Below are 14,231 nucleotides of genomic sequence, written 5' to 3' on the forward strand. Positions count from 1 at the left end.
GACAATAGATAAGTGGTAACTTCGGTGAAGAGTAGACAGTACACGATACTGGGGAAGCCAGCACAACTTGACGAAGGCAACATCACAGAAGCTTCATAGACACATCCAAACTCCCTGAGGGACTCAATTTCTGGGCAGAAGGCTGGAGACCATGGTCTCCAGGTACATCTAGCTCAATTGGCATAACAGTTTATAAAGAAAATGTTCTACATCCTTCTTTGGTGAGTAGCATCTGGGGTCCTAAAGCTTGTGAGTGGCCATCTAAGATACTCCACTTGTCCCACCCCATATGGAGCAAGGAAGAATGAAGACAACCAAACACACAAGGGAAAAATTAGTCCAAAGGACTAATGGACCAAAACTACCACAGCCTCCACCAGACAGTCCAGCACAACTAGATGGTGCCTGGCTACCACTACCGACTGCTCTGCCAGAGACCACAGTAGAGGGTCCCTCCCAGAGTTGGAGAAAAATGTAGAACAAAATTCTACCTCACAAAAAAAGACCAGACTTACTGGTCTGACAGAGACTTGAGAAACCCCGAGAGTATGGCCCCCAGACACCCTTTTAACTCAGTACTGAAGTCACTCCTGAGATTCACCCTTCAACCAAAGATTAGACAGGCCCATAAAACAACCAGTAATAAATGAAGCTCAACCACGTATAAGAGACTACATAAGCACACCAGCCCAGGGGCAATGAGAAGGCAGGAGGGGACAGGAAAGTTGGATGAATGGAAATAGGGAACTCAAAGTTGAAAAGGGGAAAGTCTTGACATGTTGTAGGGTTGGCAACCAATGTCACAAAACAGTATGTTTGTTTAATGAGGAACTAATTTGCTTGGTAAACCTTCACCTAAAGCACAATTAAAAAAAAAAAAAATCCCCCACTGATGACAATGAATTATTGTGAGCAACAAATAGACCCTTTACTGTAGTAAAATATATATCACAAGAGAAACGAAGTCCTGATACATGCTATGACACAGATGAGCCCTGAAAGCATCAGATATAAAAGGAAACATACTGTATGATCCCACTTACAGGAAATAAGTAGAATAGGCAAATGCATAGAGACAAAAGTTTAATATGACCTAGGGGAGGGAGAAATGGGCAATTATCATTTACGGGGTACTCAGTTTCTGTTTAGGGTGATTAAAAACATCTGGTGATGGCTGTACAACATGGTGAATGTAATTTCTGCCACTAAATTGCACATTTAAAAATGGTTAAAATGTCAAATGTTTGCTATGTATTTTTATGGATTGAATTCTGTTCCCAAAAAATGTGTGTTGTAAATCCTAACCCCTATAGCTGTAGTTATAATCCCATTTGGGAATGGTTTTCCTTGTTATGGTAAGAGGCCATATCAGTATAGGGTATGTTTTATGCCAATTGCCTTTGTGAAATATAAAAGGAGCAGATTAGCCATAGAGAAGCAAGCAGAGATGGGGGAAGATAGATGTCATGCCACATGAAGATCACCAAGGAGCCAAGGAACAGAAGCTGAAAGGAGACAAGGACCTTCCCCCAAAGTCCACAGACAGAGAAAGACTTCCCCTAGAGTCAGCATCCTGAATTCAGATTTCTAGTCTCCCAAACTGTGAGAAAATAAATTTCTGTTCATTAAAGCCACTAGATACGGCAGCACTAGATAACTAAAACATATATTTTATCACAATATTTTTTTTTTAAAAAAAAGATAAATTCCCGTAAGTAGAATTTAAAGACTCATTAAAACCAGAGGATGTTTTTCTGACTCTTCGTATGTCCAATGACTACTTAACATGAGGTAGCTCGTTCCAAAGTGTGATCGGGCAGGTGTGGTTCGAGTACTCTCAAGGTGGCGGCTAGACAAGTGTAAGAAGGTGCAGGGCAGGGATGAGCCATCCTTGCTCAGCAGTTGACCTAGCTTCACAATACAGCTTTCAGTGTCATTTTAGGGTGAAAGAATGGAAAGCACTTCTATGTTACTTCTTCTCAAAAATGCCCAAATGGAAGCGGGGCCAAGATGGAAGAGTAGTCAGATGCTTCCTGTGGTCCCTCTTACAACGAACTCCTAAAAAAACAAATGAATCAATTACATATGACAATCTAGGAGCTCCGGACATCAAAGCCAACGTTGAGGAGTCGGACTGAGTAGCCGGGGAGGCGGGGAGACAGTTCAGAAGGAGCGAAGATCTGCTGGACCTAACCTGGCGGGCACCCTGCAGACTGGATCGACTGGCATGTGCGGGCTGAGGCAAGCAGTAGCACTCAGGATACATCTTCCACACTGGGAGAAACCGAGTGATGGAGAGCCCACTCAAGCCTCCAGGACCAGGGAGAAGTGCCACTCAGTCAGTGAAAGAAAAGTACAGCGTCTAACCTACCTTCAGGATCAAAAAAAACCCTTCCTTCTTTTGGGAAGTACCTCTCTCCCATTTACCTACCCCCTTCCCCGCTCTGCTCTGGTCCCAGTCTGGCTTCAGCAATTGCTGCACCCCTTGGGCTGAAAATAGGACCTGTCACACTCCCCAAGCGTTTCTCCCAGCCTTGGAGAGCGAACGAATTAACAAACAGGAAAAAATAATCTGCCAGCTCCCCTAAGATGGAAACTCAGGGCAGGCGCAGGCCTAAGGGGTCCACAGACACTGAATGCCTTTCACCCCTGCACAGACCTGCGTGGGTGGGCCCATTTCAACAGTGTAGGCCATCATTAGCGTAGGGTATATACCTGAAACCTGTTTTCAACTGTAACAGCTATAATGTAGAGTGGCAGATTTGTGAAGTTTGACACTACCCTGCCCATTACGCAGGGTCCTCACATACGCACATCAAGGGCCTGAGAACTGATGGCTCTACCCACTCCACCTAGCCTCCCATGACAGGCAGTCCAAGAATAAGTGGTGCCTCCCAGTCCCTACAGCCAACAGCATTGGGTACCCAAAGTCCGGATACAAAACCCACCCATCTACACACTCTAGGAAACAGGGACACACTTTCCACCCAGACACTCAGGAGCAGCCATCAGCCCCCTGCTTTGCTCAGCACATGACCCCCTACTGCAGCCAGGTACCTATGCCTACTCCAATCACCTCTGCCTGTCTAGGACTGTAGGGGAGAGCCTGCACCACACACACAGTGACTGACGGCCTGGACACCTGATCTGAATCCACAAAAGTAAATGGACTCCTGGACTCACATACCTAGTGACAGTTCTAACCACCTGGTGACAGGGCATGAGAGCTCCAAAGACACCAAATAATCAAACTAGCTCACACAACCAGCCTATGAGCATATTAAAAAAAAACAAATCAAGAAGCTAGGACACAGTAAGCAAACATAAAATAACAACTTATTGATGGCTCGGAGACAATGGTCAATATCAAATCACATAAAGAGGCAGAACATGATGACTTCAGCAAACCACCAAAACAAAGAACCAAGATACCTCTCAAAGGAAGAGAGCTTCTTGGAATTATCAGAGGTAGAATTCAAAAGATTAATATACAGAGCTCTTCAAGAGATCAGGAAGGATATCAGGCAAAATGCTGACCAAGCCAAGGAACACATGGACAAAGCAAAAGAGGAACTTAAGAATGTTATACCAGAGCATAATGACAAATTTAACAGGCTGTAAGAATTCACAGAGAGACTGCCAACAGAAATCCAAAAGATTAACAATAAAATTTCAGAATTAGATAACAGACAGTCTTGGGAATAGAACTGAGGCAATGAAAGTCAGAATTCGTGAGAATGAAGATAAAGCACTTGACACCAACTTATCTGACAAAAAAATCAGATAAAAGAATTTTTGAAAAAATGAAGAAATCATAACTATGTGGGACTCTATCAAGAGGAATAACCTATGAGTGATTGGAGTTCCAGAACAGGGGGGTATAACAGAAAATACATAGAGAATTACTGAAGATTTGCTGGCAGAAAACTTCCCTGATATCGGGACAGATGAGAAGATATCTGTCATGGACGGAATTGTGTCTCCCCAAAAAATATCTGTCAACTTGACTAGGTCATGATTCCCAGGACTGTATGACTGTCTACCATCTCGTCATCTGATGTGATCTCCCTACATGTTGTACATCCTGTAACTGTGACGTAATGAGATGGATTAGTGGCACTTACATTGATGAGACCTACAAGATCAGATAGTGTCTTAAGCCAGTCTCCTTTGAGATATAAAAGAGAGAAGAGAGCAGAGAGACACGGGGACCTCATACGAGTGCTGGGAGCAGAGCGCGTCCTTTGGACCTGAGGTTCCTGCGCTGAAATGCTCCTAGACCAGGGGAAGTCCGATGACAAGGACCTTCCTACAGAGACAACAGAGACAGAAAGCCTTCCCCTGGAGCCAGCTCCCTGAATATGGATTTCTAGCCTAGTGGAATAAACTTTTCTTTGTTAAAGCCAAAAAAAAGGGGCAAGAATTAACTGAAATTCAGACATTTTAACCGTATCTGTTAATAGCTTATTATAGTTAAATCTAGCAGGGTGAGCAGAAATATTACGCACGTGTATCTGTCGACTTCCAAACAGCATTTGTGGCAGCTTACAGGGGAAATTATATAATACTAAGCTACAGATAGGTTTACCAAGGCAGAGCCAAGATGGTGGAATAGACACTTCCGGTGAGCCCTCTTTACAACAAAGACTTGAAAAAACAAGTGAAACGAGTATATTTATGACAAGCTAAGAGCCCTGAACTTCAAAGGCAACCCTGGAAAACGAACTGAGGTGCAGGCGGAGGAAGGGAAGGTTCAGGAAAGTGGAGAGGACCTGAATCGCAGGGAGCCCTCAGGCACCATTCCTGGAGCGGTGGCGGCAGGCTGGTACTAGCGCTCGGCCGCGGTTCCCTCAGGGAGAACCAGGCAGCCACACAGCCTACTCACACCTCTGGAACTAGTGAAGAACAGCGCTCTCGGCAAAAGCTAAAGTACTTGCATATATTTTACTCGTCCCCCTACCAAGCCGGCTATAGCGGCCGGCTTCCCTGGACCTGAGATAGGCCCTGTTGAGCACCTACAGCCATCCTCCCAGCCTTGGAGAAGGAAAAAATTTGCAATTTGGGGGAAAATGTAATTTGCCAGCTCCGCTAACTGGGGGAGCTCAGGACAGAAGCTGCTCCTGTCCAGGCATAAACAGTCCATGGGCTTTGAGTACCTTTCCCCTCTGCTTGGACCTGTGTGGACCTATTCTGGGAGAATAGGCCCTTGTTGGCAGACTCCAACCATTTCAGCTGTGTAGCAAAGACGTGGGTGTTTGATGTTTGACATTGTTTTGCCTATTAAACAGGGTCCTCACCTACCCACATCAGGGGCCTAAGGACTGGTAGCTCCACTCAGGTCACCCAGCCACCCACGACGGGTCCAAGGATAAGTGGTGCCTCCCAGTCTTTACAACCAAAAACACTGGGTGCCCGTGGTCCGTCTGCAGAACCCACCCACCTGTACACTCTAGGGGACAAGGACACGCTTTCCTTAGAGACACATGGGGGACAATTCTCAGCCCACTGCCTTGTTCAGTGTGACCCCCTGCTGCAACCAGATACCGGTACCTACACCAACCATCCCTGCCCCTCTAAGACTGCAGGACACAGCCTGTACCACACGCTTGATGATTAGCTACCTGGACACCTGAACTGAATTCATACAAGAGAAGTGAACAGACTCCTAGGCTGATACACCTGATAACAGCTCTAGCCAGCTGGGGACAGGACGTCAGAGCTCCAAAGGTGAAAATCATCAAGCTAGCTCACTCAAGGAACCCATTTTGGCGTATCAAAATAAAACAAAGCAAGAAGCTGTGACACAGTAAGCACACATAAACTAATACAATAACTTATAGATGGCTTGGAGACAACAGTCAATATCAAGTCACATAAAGAAACGGACCATGATCGTCTCAACAAGCTCTCAAAACAAAGAATCCAGGGATCTTCTAGATGAAAGTGCATTCCTGGAATTACCAGACAGAATACTGAAGACTAATATACTCAACCCTTCAAGACATCAGGAAGGAAATGAGGCAATACGAAGAACAAGCCAAGGAACACACAGATAAAGCAACTGAAGAATTTAAAAAGATTATTCAGGAACACAGTGAAAAATTTAATAAGCTGGAAAAAAATCCACAGACGGACAGCAATCAGAAATTCAGAAGATTAACAATAAAATTACAGAATTAGACAACTCAACAGAAGGTCAGAGAAGCAGATCTGAGCAAGTGGAAGGCAGAATTTCTGAACTTGAAGATAAAGCACTTGGCACTAAAACATTTGAAGAAAAATCAGATAAAAGAATTTTAAAAAATGAAGAAACCTTAAGAATTGTGTGGGACTCTATCAAGAGAAATAACCTACGAGTGATTGGAGTTCCAGAAAAGGGAGGGATAACAGAAAATACAGAGAAAATTGTTGAAGATTTGTTGACAGAAAACTTCCCTGATATCGTGAAAGATGAGAAGATATCTATCCAAGATGCTCACCGAACTCCACATAAGGTAGATGTTAAAAGAAAGTCACCAAGACATATGATAATCAAACTTGCCAAAACCAAAGATAAAGAGAGAATTTTAAGGGCAGCTAGGGACAAACAAAGTCACCTAAAAAGGAGAGCCAATGAGAATAAGCTTGGACTACTCGGCAGAAACTATGCAGGAAAGGAGGCAATAGGATGACTTATATAAAAAATTGAAGGAAAAAAATTGTCAGCCAAGAATCATATCCAGCAGAACATCTCTCGAATATGAAGGCAAAATTAGGACATTTCCAGATAAACAGAAGTTGAGGGAATTCCTAAAAACCAAACCAAAACTACAAGAAATACTAAAGGGAGTTCTTTGGTTAGAAAATCAACAATATCAGGTATCAACCCAAGACCAGAACACTGGGCAGAGCAACCAGAAGTCAACCCAGTCAGGGAAATCACAAAAATAGATCAAGATTAAAAAAAAAAAACACTCAAAACAGGGTAACAGCAATTTTATTAAGTAAAAGAAGACAACATTAAAACAATAAAGAGGGGCTAAGAAATGTAGTCACAGATCTTCCATATGGAAAGGAAAATAAGGCAATACAAAGAAATAAGAGTTAGGTTTAAATCTGGAAAAATAGAAGTAAATAATAAGGTAACCACAAAGGAGACAAACTATCCTACACAACAAAACAAAATACAAGAAAAAAGTAAAGAGACTCAACAGAAACAAAATCAACAACAGCAAATATGAGGAAAGGACAACATACAAAGATAATCTACTCAGCACATAAAATTAAGTGGGAAAAAGAAACTGTCAACAACACATAAAAAAAGACATCAAAATGATAGTAAATTCATACCTATCCATAATTACGCTGAATGTAAATGAACTAAATGCACCAATAGAGAGTGGCAGAATGGATTAAAAAACACAATCCATCTATATGCTGCCTACAAGAGACACACCTTAGATTTAGGGACACAAACAAACTAAAACTCAAAGGACAGGAAAAAATATACCAAGCAAACATCAATCAAAAAAGAGCAGGAGTGGCAATATTAATTTCTGACAGCTTTACCAAAATTATAATTTTAAAATAACCGTCCTTAAGTTAGTTTGTTTTTTCTCCTCCTTGCATTAATTACCCCTAGTGGGCTCTCGGAGAAACTAGATTGGCATGGCAATTGAAGGCAAGTACAACATTCAGTCCTGAGGACTTCAGTCAGCTCAAATTATGGGTATCCAATACAAAAGCACAGCTACTAACACAAAAATAGCCTATCTTGAAGTGCTGGGAGGGAGGGAGGGATTTAAATACAAGAAAATTACTTTCTTGGTTCTTCGCAGATATTCTACGTGACTTAAGAACTGGCTTGTATTCTGTGCAAAGAGCATCTTAGCAAAGCGCTGAGCATGGTATGTTGGCTCCTTCCCTCCTGGCCTACCACAGGACTCAAGAGTGCTCATCCCTTCTCCTTCTACCTCTCAGAGTCACACTAAGCCCAGTAAACAAACTTGTCACAATTCAACATAGACAAAAATTTAAGTGCTACCCACCAGGGCTGACATATTTGATCCAGCTCACTGAAGCCCTGACTGTACAGCAACAATGCTTTCTCTATCCTACCCCACTGCCAAGATACTATATGGACGTCTGTGTTATCACTGCAGTCACTGTAGCTTTCTCTGCTCAAACTGTAAACCACCAGGCAAAGAGTCCAGAATAGCAGGGATCAGGAGGTGGTGCCAAGGTAAGCTCTGTTGGGAAGCTTGTCAACATGCTGGTTCTAGCTCTTACTTCTGAAGCACCATTTAGACTCAGGGCCTCTGCTTATCAAGAGATCTGCTGAAAGTGGTAAATTAACAGTTACCAATGGATGTAAACATATGGCCTAGTTCCTTCGCCTGCTAATGGCCACACCCCTGTTCAGCCCATCTACAGTTCTCTTTTTCTCCCTACCTCCGTGCTAGACTTCTAGGATTTCAAATGACCCAAAACCATCACAGAATTCCAGTCCTAATACAGAATTCAGTGACAACTCCAATCCAGATCACCCACTACCAGCTTTGAAGAACAGGTATTTTAAGTACTGAAACTATTATTACTAGACACAAATGTCTTTAAAAAAAAAAATTAGAAAAAATAGGCAACCATCTGGTGGAATTTATCACGCATTTCCAACCTTTCAACACTGCCAGGATATTACCCAAAGGAAAGACAGTTGGGCTGCCTTTTTAAAGAGAACTCACAAAACTATAGATTTACCACAGTCCAGATCTGGCCTTCAGCCTTCCAGTCTGAGAAGCTAGATTTACCAACGCTCAGAGAACAGATCAATCTTTCTGGGGCAGACACACATTAACCACACTTATAGGCAAACCTGTAAACCACAAAGTCAAAAAACTACCACCACGGAACTAAAGCACTTATTCTCAGTGTAGTCAAGTCCACCTAGAACACCAAAGCATCATCAGGATGTTGCTTGGTGAGCACACAAACAGATCAAGAGGGGTCAGATGGACTGAACGTTTAATGGCATCAGGCTTACCGAGCCTGAGGAACCCACCTCATAACAGTAATGGTCTTGCCCATACTACCAAATCAATCCACAGCAGCCACCTCTGCTAAAGGGCACAAAGCCTATTGGCTAAAAAAGCCCACTGCCTGGACAAAGACAGAATGACTAATTCATCCATTTGGAGTGACGCTCTTTAACGTTACGACACATCCAATCAGCATACATCCAGGCCTTCCAGATGACTATGTATGTTTACTCTACTGCACTATGCTTTGAACTTCAATTTAGCTTTCAAGGAAGTAATTCTACTGTTCTCACTGACAAATTCTAAGACAGCACTTCCAATCAATAAGTACATACTGAGTACTTACTATGTGCCAGGCTGCTATCGGGACTGGATCTTCCACAATGAAAAAAACAAAATCCCTCTTCCCATGGAGTTTATAGCCCAACAGACTTCATGGAATCTCTAAGTACTGACAACAAAATCTACAGAAGTAGGTGATCAAGAATGACATAAAAATGCTAGGGTAATAAGCTTACCTGGAGAAGGGCCATTAGCATTATTGCATAAACTTTGTTAGTTATATGAGAAAATAATAACATTTTTATTCTAACGTAGGAAAAATAGAACAAACTTTAAAATGAGTTCTGCTACTTACTAACTTTAACAATGGGCAATTTAGCCTCTTTGAGCCTCAATTTTCTCATTTATAAAATAACTAAATGACATAACGTATGTGCAGAACTAAGGAAATGCCATAACTCAAATGAACATAAAGACCACTAATGAATGTTACGGACTGAACTATGTCCCCCATCCTGAAATATGTGTTGTAAATCCTAACCTCTAGGTTTCTGGTAGAAACCCTGGTGGTGTAGTGGTTAAGTGCTATGGCTGCTAACCGAAGGGTTGGCAGTTCGAACCCACCAGGTGCTCCTTGGAAACTCTATGGGGCAGTTCTACCCTGTCCTATAGGGTCGCTATGAGTCAGAATCGACTCTTTTGGAGGCTTCTGTTATACTCCCATTTGGCAGTGGGTTGTCTTTGTTACGTTAATGAGGCAGGATTAGTGTAAGGTGTATCCTGAGTCAATCTCTTTTGAGATACAAAAGAGATTAAACACAAGCTAGCAAACAGAGATGGAGGAGAGAAATGCCAAGTCACATGACGATTGCCAGGGAGCAGAAGCTCAGAGACAAGGACCTTCCTCCAGAGCCGACAGAGAGAGAAAGCCTTCCCCTACGGCCAGCACCCTGCGTTTGGACTTCCAGCCTCCTAAACTGTGAGAAAATAATTTTCAGTTTGTTAAAGACACCCATTTGTGATATTTTTGTTATAACAGCACTAGATAAGACAATTCATAAACACAGTCACCGTTTTCAGTGACTGATCTCAATGGGTGTATTTACAGCTCCACGTTTGTCATATACTTGATTAGATTTTGGGATAAACAAATAAATAAGCAGGACATTTCTGAGACAACTGGAAAAATGTGATTATGGACCATATATCAGATAACAGAATCAATGCTGAATTTAAGTGTAGTATTGGGGATGTGCTTGGGTAGGAGACTATCCTTGTTCTTCAAAGATGCACAATGAAATACTGAAGGGTAAAGCACCATGACGTCTAAAGCTGACACAGAGAGTGTGGGCACATAGAGTAAAATGTTAAAAATTGGGCAAGCAAATGAAAGAGTCAGTTGCGCTGGCTTTTTTTTTTTTTTTTTTTTTAACTTTTCTGTAAATTTGAAAACTTGCAAAATACAAAAATATGTTAGTCTTAAAAGACTAACTGCCTCAGAAAGAAAAAAACTCATCATACAATTTCAACAATCACTTAAAGTTGGGCAAAAAAATGAAACCGTAACTATTTAAAAATACAAAAACCTTGTCAATATTTAAGGCTACTACAACTTTAAATGGTTCCATTTTAAAATTCAGTGAAAAGGTATAAAAACTGTGAGACATTCATAGTGCCTACGTACAAAATCAAAGTTGTCTTTCCCATCTAGCTTCCCTAGGAAATGTAACTGAAACAAAAAGTATCCCATCATTATAAGGAAGTGATCCAGCAAGTGTGCTCCTGGACTTAGGTAGGGAAGAACGCCAGCTCACCAATGTGAACAGTCATGCAGGCTGTCGTGAAGGGCTTTCCGAAGCACTGAATCCTTGTCATAAATGCCCCAGGTAGCTTGGAGTACTGAGTCAAGTAAGCAGTCTCCTGCAGTCCGGTTCCAAAGAGCGTACAGCCTACTGTCCAAACGTGTAGCCAATTCCAAGGACCAGTTTATAATTGGAGACTCTTCTTCTAACTCTAAATGAGGAATTTAAATTACATGCTCATTTTCATGCTTACGCAATTAAGGAATACTTGGTGGGGGAACACCCTACTCATTATATGTAAGTTACTAATAAACACACAAATAAATTTGATTGACAGAAATATAAACCTTTTGAGTGTGTAGCTGAAATATCTGGTGGCGCTAGAATAATTTACTCAACTTTCAAATCCTTTATAATTTATTTTCTAAAGATGTTTAAAATAGAAATACACTCATCCTGGAATAGGAAGTAGATAGCGCCATGGTTTGAAAACTTTGATACCTACCTTTGTGTACTCTATTGCAGTTGAGAGTTCTTTATGAACATTTTTTAAATCCACTTGACAACTATACAGTACAATATGGCACTGTTATTAAGGACTTTATTTTTATTTAAATTAATAATAAAGGAAGATGACCATATGCCACACTATTTCAAAACTTAGAAAACAAAGCAGTAAGTGAATTGATTAGATAAAAGGTAAATGACACTATCAATTCCCTGCTTACCTTTTTGCACATCTCTATCAAGCACCTCATCAAATAATTTTTCTTGGACTGTTGGGGGCAAGTCTTCAATATCTACAAAGAAAAAGCAGACTTAAAAGATCTTCTTGTGCTTCATAACTGAACAAACTTGACATGAATATCTAATAGTAACTTCCCCTAAAGTCATTCCCTTTCAACAGAAGGCTGTCAAGTAGCTTGCCTTAAAAAATGTGCACATAAAACTCGTATACGTGTGTGTGATGTGAAAGACTCTTCTGTATTTCATTATCAAAACCATTATGTATCTAGTAACATTTAGACCAGTAATTGTGCATAAATTCTTATTTGCTCTCGTCTTGCACTCTCACTGTCCACATCTGTGACATGCATGAACACTTCAGAGGCCTCTTGTAAAAGCGAATCCTCATTCATCCTGACACAGAGATCTGTTTTTGTCATCTTCCCCAAATTCTCTATACTCCATTCAGTTTACTTAATAGAGCAGCCTGCGGAGTAAAGAGCATTACCTCTAAAAAGAAAACTAAAAAAAAAAAAAAGCAAATTTGAAATAAAAAATCTAATCACCACTTGGGGTAAGCATAACTAGAAAGAGAGAGAGAATTTCAAATGAAATTTGCTCCAATTTTAATTGGCTTAGCTATTATACCATTTGTAAATGCCCCAAAACAGTCAGAACCCAGATGGAAACTTTATTTTGAAAACTTTCAATGTTTGCTGCATTTATTCAATGTCAAGTGGTAAAAAGCACCCTGGAAGACATTTTCTACGGAGTATTGCTTCACAAACACAGTAAAAATGAATGTAATGAGTGAAGACAGAAGTGATACTTTCAAGAGAAGGCCAGTATCTGTCACTCAAATAATCTGACTCTGCCTATGTTTAAATTCTATCTCCTAACACCAGGTAACCAGTCGAAACCAAACCCACCACTGCTGAGTTGATTTTGACTCATGGTGACCCTACAGGGCAGGGTAGAAGTGCCCCATAGGGTTTCCAAGGAGGGGCTGGTAGATTTAACAGCTGACCTTTTGGTTAGCAACCAAGTTCTTAACCACTGTACCACCAGGGCTCCGGGTAACCAACAGCTACTTAATTTCAAAACAACGCACAGGCATAAAAAGGAAAAGGAGACTGATACTATTCTAAAATAAAACCTAAGAAAAAAATCAATGGGTAAAACTCAGATTTGTTTTTAAATACCTGAACTCAAAAAGAAATCAATTACTATCAGCTGCTGACTTTCTTCCAAATAAAGCACTACTTTATGAGTAGCCCTACAGTGGTCCATTCCAGTATAAATAGGATAGTTAAGTAATTTAAGAAGCAAATACTGTAGTTAAGATACCTGCTTTCTAACAAAACTACATCTGTCACCCATATATTAAAATATAACTACAATATATAATATAATTATATATAACTACAATGAGGCAGGAATTCCTTTTCACACATAACTTTGAAGTTACCTGCTGGCAACGTAAACGTTACAAGGTCAGTTAGAAAATAGCAAGCCAAATCGCCCTTTCTCTGATGGAGAGAGGCAGCTAGTTCTCGCCGGATTTGCTCTGTCAGTTCTGGACACACCATTGCTGGGATACACTTGGCTGCTTGTTGAGACACCTTAAATACAAAAAGGAAACTTTCCTCTGCATCTCATTCATCAGAAACAAAAGCAGACAACAGTATTTAAAAGGCAATTACCAACATTTTTCAGTAATTCAAGCGTTTTTTTTTTAATATATAAATATATTTAAAATATACTTGGTATTAATGGAAAATTATAATCCCTTACCACTGGATGTAGTAGCAGCACAAACTTTTCAGGAAAACAGCCATAAAAATGTTTTACCCTCAGACTCAGTTAATTTTATCCCAGGGAAAGACTCAAAAGATGCATGTGAAGATTCACGTAAAAGGGTGTTTTTCATAAAGGTACATCACAGGAGGGGAGGAAAGACATAAGACAACCTAAATAAGACTAACCGTCATGCACCCAATATAAAAAGTCTTCTTAAAAACCAGGGAATTCCAGCTCACAGAGAAAGAGGAAACTGCAAACATTCTTCTCCCTGTTCTGTTGTTAGGTGCCACTGGGTTGGTTTTGACTCACAGTGATGCTATGTACAACAGAGTGAAACACTGCCTGGTCCTGTGCCATCCTCACAATCATTGTTGTGTTAGAGCCCATCATTATGCCACCCTGTCGATCCATCTCTTGGAGGGTCTACCTCTTTTTCGCTGGCCCTCCTTCTATCTTACTAAGAATGATGTCCTCTCTGGGGACAGGTCCCTCCTGATAACAAGTTCAATGTATACGAGACAAAGTTTTGATATCCTTGCTTCCAAGAAGCACTCTGGATGTACTTCTTCCAAGACAAGGCTTGTTCGTCCTTCTGGCAGTCCAT

The 14,231-nt window shown here is 41.0% G+C and overlaps 1 protein-coding gene across 4 annotated transcripts in view; it reads right to left on the reverse strand.

Annotated features, from left to right (window-relative positions):
* The window catches only part of ZRANB1 (zinc finger RANBP2-type containing 1), a 66,804-nt gene that overhangs the window by 9,418 nt on the left and 43,155 nt on the right, over positions 1–14,231 (reverse strand). For all 4 annotated transcript variants that reach the window (XM_003419707.4, XM_064269198.1, XM_023559808.2 and 1 more), the window contains 3 exons: positions 13,293–13,446; positions 11,827–11,898; positions 11,111–11,309 (listed from right to left, as the gene is read on the reverse strand). In XM_003419707.4, coding sequence (XP_003419755.1) covers positions 11,111–11,309; positions 11,827–11,898; positions 13,293–13,446 — 425 coding nt within the window. The remainder of the gene's footprint in view (positions 1–11,110; positions 11,310–11,826; positions 11,899–13,292; positions 13,447–14,231) is intronic.

Source organism: Loxodonta africana, chromosome 16 (genome assembly GCF_030014295.1).
Source record: "Loxodonta africana isolate mLoxAfr1 chromosome 16, mLoxAfr1.hap2, whole genome shotgun sequence".
NCBI classification, from domain to species: Eukaryota; Metazoa; Chordata; class Mammalia; order Proboscidea; family Elephantidae; genus Loxodonta; species Loxodonta africana.